A 21559-nucleotide genomic window follows, 5' to 3' on the forward strand; every position below is an offset into this window, starting at 1 on the left:
AAGAATACGCTCCCAATGCGGTCGTTTCTTCCGGCGATGGAGTCTCTCATCAGCGGCTCTTGCATCTCGATATCTACCCATGCTCTGACGAGTCACAGCCGTGGCTAACGTGTGACCCCTGGCGCGGTTGTTCTCCTCCGTCACTCGCTGGCACTCAGCGTCAAACCACTCATTGGGCGCAGCTGCGGCAGTTGTACCCAACACTTCTCGCGCTGTAGTGCTGATCGAACTGTGGATGTGCCTCCCCTGTTCATTCAGGTTCCCTTCAACTCTTTCCTCAATCCGTTCATCAGCTTTCTGCGAGTACTCTGCAGCCACTCCTTCAGTTGATAGCCCCTGGATGTTCAACTGCATCCTCCTCGTTGCCTTGGATTTCAGCACGTTGGACAGCCGGGTGCGGATTTTGGCTACTACGAGATAGTGATCCGAGTCAACGCTCGGTCCTCTGAACGACCTCACGTCTGTAACGTCTGAAAAGTGCCGTCCATCAATCAGAACGTGGTCAATTTGAGAGCAAAGCTCTCCATTCGGGTGCATCCAGGTGTGCTTACGTATGTTCCGGCGTGCAAAATAAGTGCTACATATAGCCATCCCCCTAGCTGCAGCGAAATTTACAAGCCTCAGGCCATTGTCGTTCGTAGTAGAGTGGAAGCTTTCCCTACCAGTTACGGGGCGGAAGAAGTCTTCCTGCCCTACCTGTGCATTTGCATCTCCGATGACAATCTTTATATCGTGTCCTGGGCACTCATTGTATGTCTTTTCCAAGAGCTCATAGAACTCCTCCTTTTCGTCATCGGGTTTCTCGTTGGTCGGTGCGTACACATTTATGTAGTTGAAGAATTTGCCCTCAATTCTCAACACGCATATACGGTCACTGATCGGCCTCCATCTAATGACACGCTTCATCTGTTTTCCAATTAGCACGAAACCGACTCCTCTTTCTGCTTTCACGCCGCCGCTATAGTAGATGTGGTACTTAAATGAAGTGTCCGCAATAGGATCTACTGCTCGGAATTCGCGTTCTCCCGATTTCGGCCACCGCACCTCTTGGATAGCTGCAACCTCCACATTCACCTTCCGCAGCTCTCTAGCCAGGATACGTGCGCGTGCCGGTTCGAGTAGAGTCCTTACATTCCAAGTACCGAGTTTCCAATAATCGTTGTCCTTTTTCGTTCGCCTAGGTCCATGCCGATTATTCCGTTCCGTATTTATATCTGGATTGTTCGTAGTATTTAAAATTCAGTATGCTGCCTTACTAGGGCTGCGATACCTAGTCTCGCGACGGGGCTGCCGTCTTTGATATAGCTGGCGAGACACCGCGTTTCATGATTCAACCGCCCGCTCCGGATCAGACGCTGTTGTACGCCGCCCCTAACATGGGGAATCAGCCGCGTACGTTCCCCCTTCCCAGTCAGCATACGACCAAAGTTTCCACCGGGGTTGGTTACCCGATCTCCGCTAAGGTTACTCGTATCCCGGTTGGCACCACGTGGAGGTTGGGATAGGAGTTGCTGGACAGAGGTGAATGACCACTATAGGATCTCAAGTGACACGTGTCCAACCATTCGCCAACCCCTGCGTCTGCTACAGCCCTTAATATACTATAATGGTTTCATCGTCTATCCTAATCCCAACTTGGAATAGTCTTTCAGTGTTATTAGTCACACAATTGAGTAATTTCAAGCAACAAAGAGCAATGATTTTAATCGACCATTTTTTATTTGACTGAAACTTTGCACAAATGTTCCCGTAGCACATAGGAGTACGTAGAACAAAAACCTGGCCAAAATTATTTTAATGAGTTTTCAGATAGCAAATGTGTCTTAACGTGGTTTTATCTCTGTTGAGCTTCATATTTAGACATATAAACTTATTATTAACAAGATTTCATCAAGATCTAATCACCTAGCAGTGATATATCAACTTCTCTCTGCTATGTCATGGGAACTACGTAACTCAACTCATCCATTGGTGTAATTTCTCGTTTGCGTTTTGCGTCTCTTGCTTCGATCACTGCCATCAATCCTTTGCTTGAACGGCATAAATGCGAATCTTCCGACCAACTTTACAACATTATGGTTAAGCTATACCAATTTTGTCATATTTCGAAGCTGTCTATTTTATATAAACTAACTTTTGAAGCAACTCTGTTGACATCTTAAGGTCGTGTGCTTCTTGGAGGACATTTGGGGTTTTTTTTTGTGAGACTTTTACCACTCGATCATTGTTTTGATCTTTTCTGGTGACATTTGAGGGTTTCTGTAAGTTTTTCCTCCAGAATCATAAACTTTTAAATATCGAATGTTCATAGCATTGCGCAATCAAGCCGAATAGGGTATTTCTCGGCAAGTTATCACAAAATCTGAAGAAATTAATCAGATTTTTACAATCGATGTATGACAAAGGCATGATAAATGCACTCATTCAATAAAAACAAAAATTCAGCAAATCTGAATGTTCCAACTTCGCATTGGTCGCAATTACGAATGGGTGAGCATGGGGCAGATTTTCTTTCTGGTACTTATTGAGAAACACATAACCTTTCCAATGGGGGGTGAGTTTTTGCTGGGACTTGCAGGGAGCCCAAACAAAAATCCTTTTTCGTAAAAAATTGTCGATCAAAAAAAAACTGAAAAACACGTTTATGGCAATGCCTTGTTTTTAACAAGTTTTTTAAACCTATACAACACATTCCCGACACAAATTTACTTATCATACCTTCGTTGTTACCGCCCATATTAAATTTACGCTCAAGAATCACTTTAAAGTTAAAATAACATGAGTAGAAATTTATAGTTACAATTTGTGACTTATTCATGGGCTTTAATCAATAACAAGGTTATGATAGTTACTGTAGTTTATAAACAACTCAGATAATTTCAAGATGGCCTACATACAAAGTAGTGAGTATCAGAGAATCCAAAAAACTTGAATTATTTTTCTCGTATTTTGGCCAGGTTTTTGACTGAAATACTCCTATGTGCGCAGGCTGAAGATCTCATTTTGTACTACTAGTAATTAAGTTTTTATCGTTGTTTTGTCCTTCCGAAAATAATATACACTGTGAAAAAAATTGTCAGAGAAAAAAGAAAACAAATATATACTTTGAATTAAATATCTCAACAAGCTCATAAATTCATAAATTCATAAATAAAAGAGAGGTTAGCTTAGCATTGATGGTTGTTCGATTGTAAAGAAACGAAAACCAAGAAAGTTGAGTTTTGGGAAAAAACAACTTTGCTGAAGACGTTATACCAATCAAACAAACCGGTTTAGCTTTAAAGATATTTTTCATCCTCAACCGACAGTCAGGAGACAGCCCCCAATGGAAAGCAAAATAATTAAAAAATTCACCCTGAAATTACAGAAAGCACTTAAAAACTGAGGAAAACAAACTAAAAAAATGGCTTCGAACGTGGCTTAAAATAATTTTAAACATGTCTCCAACTTCTAGAAAACAAAACCACTAGAAAATGAAATGATCAAAATTCAGCCAAAATGCTCGAAACGGTAAAACAGTGAAAAGACACAACAGAAATTATATTCATTTTGAAACGAAACCGTTCAAAGGAACAAAGAAACACCTCTTAAACTTAAAAAATCGGTAAAAAATCGATCTCAAATCAGTATGTGATAACCTAACGAAGCCGTTAAAAAATTAACCAGAGTTAACACCAAATTAAAGAAAAACTATATCAATTTTAATGTAAAATGTATAAAAAATAGCTTAAAACATCTGAAAACACTTTTAAATGCTTAACAGAATAAAAACAATAGAAGGTTGTTTCCAGGCCACGATCGCATGGCCGATTTAGAACTACGAACTACGATTGATGAGGCATAAAATCTAATATTGCTAGCTCGAATCAAGAAACTCTTCGTTGAATAAACGCTGGGAGAATGAGAAAAATACAACACTTTGCACGTTTGGTTCTGTACTGGAGTACGAAATATTTGCCTGTAATCGGGAACCTTAACGAGATTGTGAAAAAATTTATATCTGTCACGGGATATTAAAGTTCTATCGGCTTTTAATTCGCATATGAAAATACATTTCACTGACTGAACAGAATAAGAAAGCATTAATTTTCAAAGTCTAACGCTCGAGATCTTTCGAAAAGCATATTAATCTTCAAAAGAACCGCGCTGATGCTGAGATATGTGATCAACAGGGCAAGTGATTTGTTTAAGCCGAAAGCAAATTCGGAAAGCCAGCTGATACTGGCGCAATCCGCTGCTGCTGCTACCGTTATCCGCTACGTCACGGCTAACTAGGTATACTATTCTGTCGATGTCTCGCTTTCCTTATTACAAAAGCGACAGATATCATCCTGAACCCGGCCAATGTTCTCTAAATGATATCTACTCGGACAGTGCCCCGTTACTAGGCCGACGTATGTACAAAAAGCTCTTTTGTTTAGCTCTAGGAGCTTTTTCGAATGATTCTCGTTTGGTGTTATAAATCTTTTAGATTGGGAACACTTTTTGACATCCAACCAATTGGTCATCACCTTTTGTTCCTTTCAGCGTTTAAGCTCCATTGTCACTGCACAGTTTGATATACCGCAGAAAGGTTCTGCGGGACGATAAACTGTGAGTTAGATCCTTGTTTTGCAGGTTCGTCTGCCTTTTCATTCCCACCAATGCCACAAATGTCCTGGAACCCAATACAAATTTACTGAGTTTGTTTGACATAGCTGTCGCAATGTGAGATTACATTCCCAGACAATCTTGGATGTACATTTATAAGCATTAAGTGCTTTTAGCGCTGCTTTACTGTCAGAAAAAATACAAATACTTGCATGTTTGTATTTTCTAGTCAGACACACATTCGCACATTCAAGGATTGCAAAACTCTCGACTTGAAACACTGTTAGCCAGTGTCTCATTGCCACTAAAACATTAATTTCAGTGCCGAAGATTCCTGCACCAGTTTTTGTAGCTATTTTTGAGCCATCTGTGAAAAATATCGTTGAACCGGGACGGACATCAGGAACTCCGACTTCCCAGTCTGTACGCAACGTTTCGCATACCTTGTAGGGAATATCATGACTGTCCTGAGGTGCAATCTAGTCTCCATTCATACTCATCACTGGCCCTCTTTTAAAAAAGTTCAGTATAGTCAGGTGACCCACAAAATAAGTTTTTGTTTTTTTGAGCCTCAAGACACTCTTTTCTGCTCCTAGTTGCACGTATTCGTACAACGGCAACTGATGAAAAATTGCATCAAGTCGTTGAACTTTATCTAGCTTTGTTCTAGCGGTGGACTCTTTTGGCCACCACACTAACGCAGCGTAGGTCAGTTTTGTACGTGTAATAGATGTGAATATCCACATCACCATTTTCGGTCTCAAGCCCCACTTTCTTCCAACGGTTTTGGAGCATAACCATCATGCACTAACCGCCTTGTTGATTACATAGTCAAGATGTGCATTCCAGTTTAGCTTGGCATCAAGAATAACTCCAAGGACAATCCAGTACACAAGAAACTTGAAAATTATGTTAGGTGGCAATAAAATATACGAGAGTCAGTTTTAATAATTATTACTGCCTCCTTTATTTTTGTAAGGAAATTTCTGGATTAAATGTGAAAAATGAGATTTTATTTTAAACTCTCACACGTTCAAAAACTATTCACTAAACGTCTAGTCAAATCACTGGAATTTTTATTAAAAAATATAGAAAGAAATTAAAAGTTAAGTTACAATTTTTTTACGTTATTTATTTTTTTAAACCTTTAGTTTTTTTCTACAAAAATAATCAAGTTACACACGCAATCCTTAAATTTTTTTTCAATTTAATTAATACATCTATTCTAGCATCAAAATAGCGTCAATATTTTTGTATGTTGTACTTCGATCCTGCAAAATTTTATCAAAATTTTTTCTCATCCGTTCAACACACCTTATCAATCTGCCTCGAAGACCAACCAACCATCATCGTTCGAACAACTACAAAATAGACTAATACTCAGTGATATGTAGCCATTAACACCTCATTAGCTGTATCTTCCGGCAGCCGAAGCAATGAAGCATATCGTTAATTAAATTTCATCTCTCCGTTTTTCTTTCTTTCTCTCTGTGCCGCGATGCTCGTTTCCCAGAATAGCAGAAACCGTCATCGTAAACCAGAGCGCCGACCATGAGTGTGCAACGCTACAAATTAATATTTATACTGATATTTTTCATCCACCGGTCAAATGCCAGCGATCCGCCGCATGGTGGAGTTCACTCCCGCCCGGTCAGTCGAAGCGCCTCATCAAATTTGCCCCCAGGTGAGTATACGTGTGAAATGCTTCACACGACATTAGCTGTAATTCACACTAAGTGTTTATATGAAAAGAAGATGGCTTTTGTCCAATTCTGGTTGAATAGCAATTTGCAATAAACGTAAAATTGCTAATTAATTGGCGATTATTTTATATTCCTAGTTCACTAATTACTATTATTAACTTCAAAATTATTTTACATTTATTGCTAATACCTAATTTGAATTCGTTACAAACAAAGCAACAAAGCATCAACCTAACTCTACCGGTAGAGAAAAACTTTTTCTGCCAATACAGATGCATATGACCCCACAACAAACTGGAAAATCATCTTTCAACAACAAAAAGCTCTCCGCAACCGAATATCCATTCACGATAACTTACCGCAAATCTTGAACCCCGATACCTGCTGGCCTATCGTCTGGAAATAATCAACTAAACACTTTATTGATTTCATGAGTGAAACTTTTTCCTCCGCAAAAAACGCATACACAGGACACACATAATGAAGACGAGCTACGTTGCTGGCTCGGGCAATTTTCTCAACTGGCAGATGGCTCACTCCTTGTAACGCAAAACGTACTATCTATCGATAGTGCAAAACCTGCGCCGCCGGCAGCGTGGCTAAGCAACAGTCGGTCTCTAAACAGATGCACGCGGTGGACAGCTATTTAACCTTTTATGTGTTTATGCGGTGCGGTTTTTGTTCACTTCCAGTGACACTAATGCTGCCGTCTGGTATGTTTCATTCATCCATACGGCCACAGCCACACTAAGCAAGCCGGCGACAGAAATAGTTAAAGTAATCAGTTGAAAAATAATGTGTTAATCATTTAAACAACGGGTGGTATCATAACAAATTTCTCATTTTGAATATAAATTATATGAATATTAGCTAATAAAACCTTCTTGGAGTTTGGCAAATATAATTAAGCTAACTGTTAATCTACAGATTATTATGCCAGATAAATTGAATTTTTCCCCCATCTACATGATTTTTAGCCAAGTGTGTGGTAAAGAAACGAAGCTGGAAAAGAGTAATGCGATCCTAATAGCAGAAAAAATACAACTGTAAGGTAAATACTCCATTCACCATTGCGCGCCTTCAGGAAACCAGCTGAACGGTAGAGCAACCTCATCAAGCGAAGCGAGTGAATGAATGAATTCGCAGAGAATGTTTATGGTGATATCCGCTGGTAATGACAACAAATTAATCATTAGGAGAGTTGGAGGGGAGGGCGGAATATTTTCGTATACAGTTGATTAAAATATCTAGAAATTTTTTGGTTTTTCATGAAGCCAATCTAATTTTAGGCAATGATCAGTTTATGCAACAAACATCATATCAACTCCGATTTAGTGTTTATTTTTCTTTTCGAGGTGTAAAAGTGACACTTTCTTTTCAACTCTAACAAAAACTTTTTCATGTCCAGCACTGTTTCACGTTGGAAATGTTCCATTGACATGAAAAAAATAGTTGTTAAAAAAACTTTTTTCTTCGATAGTGCCCATTTCGAAATGCTGAGAAGAGGTAAAGGCAACTAGATGGTCTATCTAAAATAAGAGATCTGAGGCGACCGATTTTTGTAATCACATAATGTTTTCAAATTTTTTTTTTCAAATTCAACTTTTTCAATATTTTTAACGAAAGTTCAAAAAGTTCCCTAAAAGTTCTGAACCAAATCTACTAAATATTTCGTCTCTATCAAAGCATGTTGTTACTAATGGTTGTTATTGTTTCCGAAATTATGGAAAAATGCAAAAAATACTCCAATTTTGAAGCCGGATAAGAATCCTGCTGAGGTTTCAAGTTATCGACCAATCAGTTTGCTTTCTTCAATTAGTAAACTGTTTGAGAGAATTATTCTCAACAGGATGATGTCACACATCAACGAAAATTCAATTTTTGCAGATGAACAGTTTGGATTTCGCCATGGTTAATGGAAATCACCATCGTATTATAATGAATATCTCTTGTATTATCACCACTGTTTAAATCAATTGAATTACAGCTGCAATTCCAATTAACAAAGTGGTGATGGCGAACGGCGCAAGCAGCACATTTACCCAGAGATCAAAAATTTATTTAAGCGTAAGTTTCATTGAATCTTTTAAATTAAAATTACAATAAAACGACGCTTTCACAGATCCTGAAATCGATTTGTATCGGACAGGGATCATCTCTAGGATCATGTTGTTATTAAATTGAAAATCTAAGATAAAATAAAAATGAAATACAACAAAGTATACAGCCCTAGGGTTGTATGAAATGGTGACGTGGGACTAAACACTGGAATTACTGTAATTACAGACAAATTAAATTAGTTTGTTCAGTGAGTTACGTATTGGAATTCTCAGCCTGTAGTGTTTTTTTTGTTCAAACAACATTTAACAATTACAACGAAGTTAATGTTTAAAAAGATTCATTTTTGTTTTTTGCTTTACAAGTTTGTTTAATTTCCAACATTTACATTCACTGTACTACGCAGACAGTTAATATAGGTATATTATTTTATTTATAAAGTTAAAAATTGAAAAAAATAACAATGTTGAAATGTAAATGAAAGATTCTGATCTTAGTGAATGGACCAAAATTTGCAATGATTACTGTAATTACAGACAAATTAAATTAGTTTGTTCAGTGAGTTACGTATTGAAATTCTCAGCCTGTAGTGGTTTTTTTGTTCAAACAACATTTAACAATCACAACGAAGTTAATGTTTAAAAAGATTCATTTTTGTTTTTTGCTATACAAGTTTGTTTAATTTCCAACAATAACATTCACTGTACTACGCAGACAGTTATTATAGGTATATTATTTTATTTATAAAGTTAAAAATAAAAAAAAATAACAATGTTGAAATGTAAATGAAAGATTCTGATCTTAGTAAATGGACCAAAAATTCACAAGCACTCGCCGGCTTTTACTCATCTATAAATTAGTATTTTTAAGAACTTCGATATTATGTCGGTCACGATTATTTAGTGAATATCGAAGATAAAAAATAAAAAAAATCTTATAACCGTTGCAAAAATGTTCAATTCTTGTTAAGTAATTTATGGTTTTTAGGGTAATCATATTCATGAGATAAACTTTCAATCACCATCAGAAGCAGCATTGCAGTTTTGATTGCACGCGAATAGAAGTCGCGCCCGCTGCAATGATAGACAACGAGAAACTAGCGGCACTCTGCTTCACACATACTCTATACTACTGTTGCTTTTACCAGCATGTTTTTTTTTTTCAAGACATCGGTTTCTATTACACTCTAATAGCAGGTTTAGAAATTGTTCAAGGAACGGGGCGACTCTGTCAATTTTTTTTCAATATTGATACAGAGAATACCACGGACAGTGTCTATTCATGACGTCTGTGCCAGGAATGCTCGCACGTGATTGGGTCATTGTTTGCGTAAATTTGTCCTTGACACTTTTTATCGATTTTAACCGCTTTGCAATAAAAATAAAGATAACTAGCGTACTACAAAATTGTTGAACATTTTATCTATCCAACAACGTATTGGTTATTGTTATCCATCATGTGGTTATGCTGTTATTATCGTTTGAAATTTGACGCAATATTTGACAGTTTTATTACCAATTTTACAGAATGCATACCAGTGTAGAAAAAACAAAGACGTAGTTCCACGTCAAAATCTAAAATAAACAGAAGTCTCTTGAATTTATTGTGAATTTATATAATTATCCAACTGACCGACATTCCGTACTTCAAACATAAGCATATCAACAAAGATGAACATATCAACAGAAAATAAAGTGATTTGCTGTTGATTTCATCGTTCTTTGTATTATTATATTTCGAAAGATTTTCATTCAACTCTGAAATGTTAGGCAAGTAGTGCGAATTCAACTGCAAATCACTTTACTTTGACGTGATTTTTATTTACAGTGTAGAATGCTGTCGAATAATTAACTTAGCGTCTCCACCGATTTAACAGTGAAAGGAGGCGCACGGTTATCGTCCGCGTTGGAGTGGGTGAGAGTTTTTGTCACGTGACTCGAAATGGCTAGGGGCACCAGAATTCACAGGAATTACCAATTTGAGCTTTAGGGCAGCTTTTTTTCGCTATTGGCGACCAGTGTTACTATCGAGATATAGATCCACATTTACCCCTAAGCTCGTTCCCTAGAACGATGTAATTGGCGGCTCCATCGACTCAACAGTGAAAGGAGGCGCACGATTAACGTTCGCGTTGTAGTGGGTGGGAGCTTTTGTCGCATAAATGAAATGGCCAAGGGTACCAAAATTCACAGTAATGAGTGAATGGCTTTAATATTATTTGTTTTTTTTTTTTTTATTCTCGTTTGAGTTTTAGGGCGGCATATGTAATTTGTTGTGATATAAAATAGCTCTATATGGGTTATATTGAAAGATATAAAAAAAAATTCTTTTACAATGTTACGCAAAATTGACGGGGCTACAACATTATAGAACATCGTTCAACTCTATCTGAAAGGGTTAGAAAGTTAAATGTTAGTTAGTTAGAAGTTAGTTAATGAGTTTTCGATAAGATTTTGTGATTTAGAGCCATACTCTTCATGGAGATGTTACTTTTTTATAAGATTTTATAAAATTCCACCTTTCTGTTTATGTTTTGCGATAAACAACAATTCTAATGTTGTTCTTTAATTGACCGTAGACTGAATCACGCTACGGATTATTCAAACAGCACGTGCGTTGCACGGTAAGCGATATCGCTAGGGAAAGCAAGAAAACTCTCTCTCTCTCTCTCTCTCTTCAATATTCTCCCGAACTCATATCTCTACTACAACGCTACCCGTATTAAGAGTGAGTGATGTGAGCGCGCCAAACCACTTTTCCGTTTTGCTTAAGTTATTCTCTTTTCAATATTCTGAAAATTCATGTTTTTTTTTTCAATACAAACATAATCACCAATAGCACAATATGATATCTTTAGATCCAAAACATCGAAACAAAGTATGCTTTTACTTACTTATTTACACATTTTCCTTTGTATGGACTCATCACTGCGAACAAAAACATTTGATCTTTTGTGATTCTCTGGTTAGTTCTCTTGTAAGGATTTGTTTTGTCAAGAGGAGAGAATTTTATCGAAACCTTGATCCTCCCACCAATATCGCGGCAGAATTACAATTCCCTGATAGGAGATATCATATGTTTCTCCAGCCAGTTTAATTATAAGAGGGACTTATTATCAAGATAGTATGTCATTCTGTGCAGGTTTCGTCTGCTAGTTTTTGCTTTTTTGTGTTTTTGGTGTGTACAAAAACTTTTTTAACATTTTTTGGCAATAACTCGGTTTGTGTGGAAGCTACTTTTTTGTGTCTTCTACGAAGTTGTGTGTTTCAATGATATACAAATTAATGCCGAACATTATCACCTTCTAAATGTTACAGTTTTTTGTATATTTGAAAAAAAAACTAATTTAAAGACAAGTCTAATAGGAAACGTTATATATCCAAAACAAGAAGAGTTAGAAGAAAAGTGTCTTCGGTAAAGTTTTTTTGTAAGAACTTCATCTATTACTTTGCTGAATTTCTCTAAAATGTTAGACTGAGAAGTTAGATTGGGCAGCGCCACTAGCGATTGTGTTTCGAACTAAAACTTTTTGTCATGATTTGAGCTTTTTTATATACTAAACATCGTCAGAAGATAGTATGTCAATAAAACCATTATTTGAAGAGGAAATGAATTAAGTTCACGTTTTTGAGCTCTCGTACCACTGTGCAGCGGTGCAATAGAATTTATCTCGTGGGAGGGTATGTGTACAAAGTTTTTTGACAACAATTTCCTGTACTCTTAATAACGTTTCTTTCTCTTGTTTCAATCTTGCAGAAAACAATGGTCGATCGATGTTTTCCCCTCGAATGGAATATAATGAATGGCATCCCGTTGGTCGAGGCGATCCTCTCAAGAACGATCCAACCTACGATTACAGTCCACCTGTGCTAGAACGAGTTCGGTACTGGCCAGAAAACATGGCTAACAAGGATAAAAATAGTGACATACTACTTCTAGGAGTACCATCCAAAAAGTCGAGCTCTAAGGCAGTTGACCAACAGCTCGGGTGGAGTAATAACATACCACTCCGTCGCAATTACTATCATCACCAAATCAACCAGTTACCAACGGTACTAATGCCGCCTCCACTCAACAATCATCTTCAGCAGGACAGTAATGACGGACATTTTTGGACCCAAGCCAATACCCATCAATCTCAGCGCCTTGAGGCAGAAGGATTCCGCTATAAGCCGGTTGGTCCTATCGCACAATCCGCTAACAGCTTCGTTAATCAGTATTCGGGTATCGTTTTATATTCCTTCCACTTCCTAGGTTACACAGGTTTCAAACTCTTTTAACTAATTACAGGGACAAAATATACGGAACCATCGATGATGCAAATGGTTCCATATCAACAGCAAAACTCAATGCAAGCGCATCTTAATCAACCGTTTACAACTACTCTTCGTCTTACAACTCCCAGCGATGGCAGCTATAGGAAACCTATCCTACACACAATCCTACAAAATGAAAAAGCTTATCCGTTTACAAAATCCACCGCAACCAAAACTATTACTGAATATACATCGACATTCTACAATCCTCAAAGTATAAACGCTATGGCAACAACCGTCATTCATGAACCACAAACCATTGAGTATTTAACTTCGGAAACATCTCACGTCATTCCGACTGTAAGCACAGAGATCCGAGCTCCTCACGTGACACCAGCTGCGTTCGTTGCTCCAATGACAACTACACGTATTCCTCTTACTGCTATCACATCCTCTTCCACTACCACCACCACAACGGTTGCTCCACCACCAGCTATTACAGCCGACTCGTTGTTTTCCCACTATAGCCAACCGGCGAAACAAATTAACCGCGCCCCACTATACCTTATAATTGAAGGTCACTCGAAAGTTAAAACTTATGGACTAAACAACAACAACACGCTCATGTTGCCTCCGAAGATGGTTCCGGTCGTGGGTTCCAAAGATCCCGTAGTCCGACGCGTAATCAATCGTGGTGAATCGGGAGCTGAAATGGAGGTACCCCACATCACTATGAAACCTACGACGACTACATCGAGTTTCTCTTCGGACGAGGAATCCAGTGCAGAAAAGTCTGCCATTGATTCGTTACTTGGTCTGCTAGATTCCTCCTTCGGGGGATACCTATTGAGAGGGGATTCCGCAGTAAACTCCATCGACAGTACCGAAGGTGACAAAGACTCTAAATCGCGTAGGAACATCAGGAGTATTCGTAGAGAACAACAGCAGCGGAAGGAAATATATGTGAAAGGATCTTTTGTGGCTGGCCACAGCTCAGGATCTTCCGATGGGTACCACAAAGGGTCTGTGCTGCATGTGAAACCCACAATCGTCGAAGGTGCGTACTAGGAGTGTACCGTTGAAAGATAAAACTGACCTGGAAACCATCGATGGCAATGGGATGTTGTTCAAGTGTAATGTATTGTTAAGTTTGGAAATATTGTCGAACTCAAGCAATTAGATTTTTATTCGCGCCACTGTTATTTCGTGGTAAAATGTATGACTATCATGTGACCATCTGTACATAGAAACGAGTACAAGTAAGCTTTTAGACTACAGTAAGCTTCATATAGGTGCTAAGATATGAAAGTCCAAATTCTCTGCGTACGAGACAAGTGATTTGAAGGTACAATCAGCTCTCTGTGTCATTTTCAGCGAGAAAATGTTGCAACGAGAAAAACAGATGAAAATAAACTGATTGATGAAGGATCAACATGTGTTTCTATTTTCCACACTCAGTGTGATCAGAAACTTTAATCTATGTTGTGTTGTGATCTGCTGCATACCGCACTTCTATCATTATTTATTCCTCTTACGCTTACTTACCCTATTATATCGAGATCCCTGTCTTCTGCCAAGGGTATCGCTAAATGAAATTCTCTGGAGAAGTTCCAATTACAGTCCCTCTACACTTATGGGTCAGTCAACGTGGCCCATAACTGTTGCTGACCCATAATTGTGGAGGCACTGTATGTGTTGTTACCTCTGGCCAGTTTTGTATTATGAGGTAGGTTCTATGACGTAGGTACTTATTTTTGAGTTTTCTGACATCGACTGGCCTGCTTCTGTTAGGTGCGCAACCAAGTCCTCGCTATTTGCCAGCAGTAATTGCTGATCGATTTTGACATATCTGAAACATGATGAACCAAGCTGAGATGGTCAACAGTAATTTTATTGTTGCATTATATACTTTTAGTTGTGTGAAAATGTCTAATGTTTCGCTAGTGCAACAATTTTTTTGCCTTGGCTCCTATGTATGATTTTTTGATGAAGTTTGATGCGAAAATAAATTTCCCTGAGTTTGAACATATTTCAACTTAAGGGGCAACAATGGCGCCATTTTGAATTTTTGAGAAACCGGTAATTTTTGTGGTTTTTTCGACGCCATTTTGTTTGAGGCCAAATATCAAAATTCTAAGAGTTTGTCCACATATTAGCATCCTTTTACCCATCTTTTGAAAAAAACAGATCTTAAATCGGACAAAAACTGAGCTCAAAACGGTGATTATACGAAACCGGTTTTGGCATAGTTTTAGTATATTTTTCACAAAGCATAATAATATCGATTATTTTTGAGCATTAATGGTGATTCGCTGATATCTTGAAGTGGTAGTCAAATTATATCTTATTTTGAGTAAAAAAGTCTCAGAAATCGAATGGTAGGTGTCTGATCAACGTAAAATTCCCCTACAATACTAAAATAGGTTTATCTGCTGACATTTTACGAAGATCAGACACCTACCATTCGATTTCTGAGACTTTTTTACTCAAAATAAGATATAATTTGACTACCACTTAAAGATATTAGCGAATTACCATTAATGCTCAAAAATAATCGATATTATTTTACTTTGTGAAAAACATACTCAAACCACAGACTAACAGACATAACACGTCGAACAAATTTTCGATAAAATCATCGTTTGGATTATTCCAGTACTTTACGTTAGTAACACTAGCACCATCTGCTGTCGTGTTCGCGCTGCGTCATGTATTTCAACATCAGCGCCAGCGTTACTGCATGTGTCAAATGGGGAACTACAAAATATGTATGAGATTACATGACAGCGCCCCAGACGACGTTTTCGCGCGATGACTGTTATTTGATTGAAGATTTGAAATGAACGTTTTTTGTGGCGATGGAGCTAGGTTCCAGTGTTACGTCTGTTAGTCTGTGCTAAAACTATGCCAAACCCGGTTTCGTAGAATCACCGTTTTGAGCTCAGTTTTTGTCAGATTTGAGATCTGTTTTTTTTAAATATGGGTAAAAGGATGCCAATATGTGGACAAACTCTTAGAATTTTGATATTTGGCCTCAAAACAAAATGGCGTCGAAAAAACCACAAAAATTACCGGTTTCTCAAAAATTCAAAATGGCGCTATTGTTGCCCCTTAAGTTAAATATGTTCAAACTCGGGGAAATTCAGTTTTGCTTAAAAATACACAAAAAAATTATATATAGAAGCCAAGGCAGAAAAAAAGTCAATTTTTGTTGCACTGTGTAATCGTTATTTGCGTGAGGGTGTTATTTTTCTCATTTCATTCAAAGAAAACGGCGGCTGAAGCTCATCGAGAGTTTAAAAAGTTTACGAAAATACTCCCCTAGGGTAATAATGTGCCGTGAATGGTTCCGTCGTTTTTAAGACGATTATTTCGAGGTTGGCAGCTGCCCGCGTGAAGAAAATCTAAAAACCTTCGAAGACACTGAATTGGAGGAATCGCTCAATGCATAGTAATGCAGGAATGGCTTGCTCGTCGTTAAACGACAAGCCATTTCCAAGGGATTGCATGCTTTGGAAATGATTCTAAAGCTGGAAATTTGAGTTCCTTATTATTTGATCCCAAGAGACGTTGAGTGTGTTTTTTTTTTGCCTGTTGACAACTGTTCAAGCGACAAAAAAGGAAGGGTTTTCTTCTGATTTCATTACTCTCTTATTTCGAGAATTTCCTAATATTTGAATTAGTAAATGTGACTAATGCATAATATTATTTGAAAGCCTTATAAGCTCGATACATCTTATTTTAGACATTTTATTCAATACAACTTATTTTACACAACTAAAAGTTAATTAATACAACTAAAAGTGTTTTTTTTTTGTATGCCTGAAGGTCATTGGGCAGAAGTTCCACTGTGAATTCCTATCATTGTCTTTTGTGGCTGACCCCGATTGCTCGAACTCATTGAAGGAGTTGAGCTAGTTGGTTGTAAGCCCCAATTCGGAACAACATGGTTGATGAAACCAGTGACCGTTTTGGGATTGGTATTCCATACCTGGTATAGAGTTGAGAGGTAACTTCCGAAGAAGTTTAACCTCGATGAAGCGAGAGCTTCGCAAAAGCAGACCAAAAGCGCTGAGCTCTTAGGTTCAGCTTTGCAGAAGCGGTAATTGCCGATTGGGACTTTACCGATTTTCTTAAACGATAGAGAGCGGGACAGTGTCCGGTGTGGAGTCCCGTGATAATGCGTAGTTCACTACGAGTTAAACTAAGTAGCCTTCCGGTAACCGCAAGGTTGGAGTAGTCAAACTATTTACCTTATCTATAACCCTGCGCACGCTGCCAGAGAGATGCTATTTCTAGCTTTTCCCATGTACTTAGTTCGCCTTTAATGGCAAATATGGAGGTACCCAGAAACGGTTACAATCCAATGAATTGGTGAGCAGATCTTTATCTTGCTAGGCTGTCGGCATGTTCATTTCCCTCGATTCCACAATTTCCAGGTACCCGAAGTAGCATAACTTCGTTGAGACGGGAAAGTTCCCTGAGTGTTGCAATGCACTCCCAGACTAGTCTGGAAACACATATCGCAGACTTTAATGCCAGCAGTGCGGCCTGACTGTCTGAAAAGATTCCGATTGTCGCATGTCTATAGGTGAGTATACCAGTGACCATAGCAGTGGATAGAGAACTCCTCCCTGTGAACACACGTTTACTGCCTCAACTTGTACAGACGTATCTTCCAATGCAGCTGTGATCCTTCTGCGTGAAAGCATTGCTTGAATTCAGCCCATTGTAGTATTATCGACTGCTTTATTTTTGTAGAGCCATGTGAATTGATGCAAAGTACGTGTTATCGAAAGCTCCCTCAATTTCAAGAAAAGCGCAGACCCGATAAGGAAGTTGTTATTTTGTTACGGGAAAAATCTTACAGGCTGTGTTTTCAATTTTATCCCGTTAGGTGTTAAAATAACAGAAATTATAACAGAAATGATACTACTAGTATTAAACACATATCAGAATTTGTTACTAATATATCAGCTTTCTAACAAAATAAGATAGTATATAGAACAATATAATAACAAACATTGTTAGAAAAAACAGGTTTTGATAAAAACGAAAAATCAGTTAGACTTGTTTCAGAACTACTTCATTTCACGTTTTGTTATTATAACTCATTCAGATTCAATTTTGTTATCAAAATTATATGGAAAAATACAAAACTGTATCAAAATATGTTATTTGTATCTCACGTTGAGAGAATTTTGAATTTTTTAGTTATGCTCTTCTGATCGGGGACCGCTTTTTCCTTATATTTCAGTCACGGTGCTCCTGAGACCGTTATTATCAAAAAAAAAAGTACCATGAAAACGGTAAATGCCAGTTTGTTCGTTATGATGTTCTTCATCTCTGGGTAAATTTTGAAAAAAATCGTTGGTGGCATTTTTGAGTTATGTCCATTTTATGTCAAAATGTCCGATTTTCTTAGAAAATTCGTACTAAATCCACCAGTAACCAGTATTAGCCTCTCTGTTTTTAATGAAACTTTATAGGAATAGATGGTTTGCCTGCCGATATGCAATTTTTATAACAATAAAGCAATCCCAAGCTTTGGAAAGGGCCTAAGTTCTTTATTTTAATAAAACTGATATAACCTAGCAGTAAAAAGTTTATTTCAAATTATGTTGCGGTTACTTCAGCAGCATGCGTCAGAATCTGTCCACAGTGACTCTTACTTGGGAGCGATACAAAACTGTATCAACATCAATGGCCTACAAATCACAGTTGTTGAATGCAGTTGTTGATTATAATAACGGACACTTATACTGCCCATAAAAGCAAAAGAGTCCCATATGTAAATGTGCTCACAGTTGAGAAATTTGCAAATGAAATTCTAATCTTCAATTTATAGCAAATAACTATGATTTAACTAAAAGTATGTTTTATTCAACTGTATGTTCATGAGGTGAAGCATTATGTATTTCCATGAGTTCTAAGAACATTTGCCTGAGTTCCAGGCTTGGAAATAAAAGATGGGACTCGTTTGCCTTTATTTTTTCTATATATACAAAAAATAAAAGCATATCTTTCTCCACACATTCTAAGACGGCCAAGGCATTTATTATTATTCCTTTTAGTGTCTGCCATGTGAACAGTTTATTTTGACCCAACATTTTTGGACCATAGAATTGCAATATAGCGATTTGGGTTTAACGGATTGTAGCATGAACCGGTGCATGTTATTTACCAAAGAGCAACTACAGCTGATAGACGAAAGCTCGTTAGACATAGAGTCTACAATGAAATTCCTTGAGAGTCCACAACAAATTGATACAGACCGTAAGGCCACACTCCTGAACACTTTATTTCTACTCATCCCAAATGTATAGGAGGATTTCTGGAAACAGTTGCCAGGAAAAAACTTCACTTTACTTTCGATTTTCTTCGAGAATACAAATAAGTTTTATTCAGTTTTAATGCTTAGGATGGGACTCGTATGCCTTTATTTTCAATATGGAACAGGCAAGGCTTGGTATTTTTCTATTATTTTTTAGAACAAACATTCAAATTTCATCAAGGCATACGGAAATATGAACAAAATTAGATACATTGACAACATATACTCAAATTTGCCTAAAAGTAATATGAGACTCTTATGCTTTTATGAGCAGTATAGTTAATTTCTGTTTTATTTCCTATTTCTTTTTTATTGCATAGTTATAATGTAAGTAGATTTGAACATATGTATGGTAAATATACATGCAAAATAATATCATAAACGCGAAAAATATATACATTAGGAACTTGGAATGAAAATGAAGAAAAAAATATGCACCTTTCATAACCCAACATTGCAGCATTATGTTATGTTACACCCACTTAATCATAACGTTGGAGAACTATGACATTTTATCCATTAAAAAATAATTTAAAATGGTTCATGCCATCAAAATGTAATGAATTGATTCTGTTATATCTAACGTTTTTTTAATAACGATCCGAGGTGCACCGTAGAAGAAGATACGCCCTTTTCAAAGCTTGCGCTTGTTTTATTTATATAAAAATTGCTTGTCAGGAGGCAAAATATCTATTCCTACAATGTTTCATCGAAATCTGAGAGGCTATGACTAATTACTTATGAAGTTTGTATGAATTTTCTAAGGATATCGGACATTTCAACATAAAATGGACGAAACTCAAAAATGCCACCAAGGATTTTTTTAAAAATTCACACAGAGATGTAGAACATCATAACGAACAAACTGGTGTTCACCGTTTTCATGGTACCTTTTTTTTTGATAATAACGGTCTCAGGAGCACCGTGTCAGTGCCTTCTCGATTTTTGTCACTAGGCAATGCAAAGCGGTTTCTGTAGTTTTGCCCTGTTGATAGGCATATTGATGCTTATGCAAGGGCAAATCCTTCAGAAATTCACTGCGGATGTAGTTAACCGTAATTTTCTGCATCAACTTGAAAAGCGTTGACGTCAAACTTATAGATCTGAAAGCCTTGGGCAATGTTCTGTCTTTTCTGCCCGACTTTGGTATAAACACCACCTTTACGCTTTGCCAGCTGACTGGGATGTGCCCCAGAGTAAAGCTGGCTCGAAAAAAGTTGATCAGTGTAGTAGATACTGCGATTGTTAGAAAAATTAAGCTAATACTTGCAACAGTGTAAAACGATTTGAATCGTTATTCGAGCAGATGGCACTCGACTTTAATCGGAAGCAATCGGTATCGATCTTATGTCCTTTTACACTCTGAGAGAAAGAGACAATCACATAACCCATTTTCATCTTTGTCTATCTACGTTGAGCGACGCAATGCGAAATGTGCCGAAGCGTCCGCGACGCGACTCATTCTGTTGGTGATAGTTGAGAACATTGGACGTGCAATGGATTGAGGTAAATGTCACGACAATCAGTTCGGACATGGTGATGCTCTATAAGCATCCCAGTTGGACGTTATTTTGGCCCTATCTAGCTTCCCGACGAAGGATGGTAAGAGTTTCGTTCCAACAGGGCCCATCACGGCAGACTGTCCGTTTCGTTAACGTTCAACTGGAGTTCGAATATTCATATGGCAGGATGTCCTTGAGCTAACCAGATATTTCTTGAAAAAGTTCCAGTTGGTTTTCTTTGGATGCTTAAAGTGTTCTTCTCTGAGAGTAGTAGCTTCGATGTCAAATCTGATATGTCTTTATAGTCTGATAAACTTGGTTCATCAGAGATGAACCACTTCGTGTGTATACATCCGAGCTTCCCCAGACAGTGTGGTGCGCGTGGTATCGCAGCCGACGATGAGCGGTTTATCGATGCCCCGGCAAGTAAGCGGAGGCAGGAAGCTCTGTGCCGCTTTATAGTTCGACGACTGCTGGTCCAGCTCCACCATCAGTTCGACGGTCTTTTCAGTGACGTTGCGATGGCATCCTCGCCTTGCACATGTGGAAAAACCGTCGTTCTGGAACGTAGACGAAGTAGACGGAGGTTTCTCTCGTTCGTGGTGACCACATAGTCCTGAAAGTACCCGACGAATCTTAGTGCCTTTGGCAGGTCCTTCGTATGAAATACACGAAGGTGTGCTTCCTCCCACTGTTTGAGAGAAGACGCCGTAGTCTTCAGCCATCTGACTGTGTCGCTATCGATTCGGTGTAGGAGGCTCCGCGCATGCCAAGCCCCGAGGTTTTTTGCAGCTCGAGCCCTCAGCGCTTCTGTTTTGCGACGCAGTGTCAGTCGACCGTTATCGCTTATTTACGACCTGACCTAAGCGGTTAATCTGGTCGACTGATTGACAAACAAAGCTTACTGCCTACTCGCGTGAGTGGCCTTGGTTCAGCAGTCTTTGCGATTGGGAGAAGCAGCAGTTGCGATTGGGAGAACCCTTTTGACGGCAGCACGAGATGACTCAGTCCCTTGGTTATTCGACTGCGTCACCGCAGGGGGTTTTCCTTTTTCCCGCTAGACGAACCAAGGATTAGTGATGAAACCGAGGACCCTCCGTTCAGCGATTCGCTGTC

The 21559-nt window shown here is 38.1% G+C and overlaps 1 protein-coding gene across 7 annotated transcripts in view; it reads left to right on the plus strand.

Annotated features, from left to right (window-relative positions):
• The window catches only part of LOC129732168 (uncharacterized), a 41101-nt gene extending 27074 nt beyond the window's left edge, over nt 1-14027 (plus strand). For 5 of the 7 annotated variants that reach the window (XM_055692745.1, XM_055692746.1, XM_055692748.1 and 2 more), the window contains 3 exons: nt 6104-6274; nt 12108-12575; nt 12642-14027. In XM_055692745.1, the coding sequence (XP_055548720.1) occupies nt 6142-6274; nt 12108-12575; nt 12642-13675 (1635 nt within the window). In that variant the 5' untranslated portion in view covers nt 6104-6141 and the 3' untranslated portion in view covers nt 13676-14027. The remainder of the gene's footprint in view (nt 1-6103; nt 6275-12107; nt 12576-12641) is intronic. The other 2 variants (XM_055692744.1, XM_055692743.1) reach the window with 1 other exon arrangement.
• Nucleotides 14028-21559: the final 7532 nt, after the last annotated feature.

Source organism: Wyeomyia smithii, chromosome 3 (genome assembly GCF_029784165.1).
Source record: "Wyeomyia smithii strain HCP4-BCI-WySm-NY-G18 chromosome 3, ASM2978416v1, whole genome shotgun sequence".
In the NCBI taxonomy this organism is placed as follows: Eukaryota; Metazoa; Arthropoda; class Insecta; order Diptera; family Culicidae; genus Wyeomyia; species Wyeomyia smithii.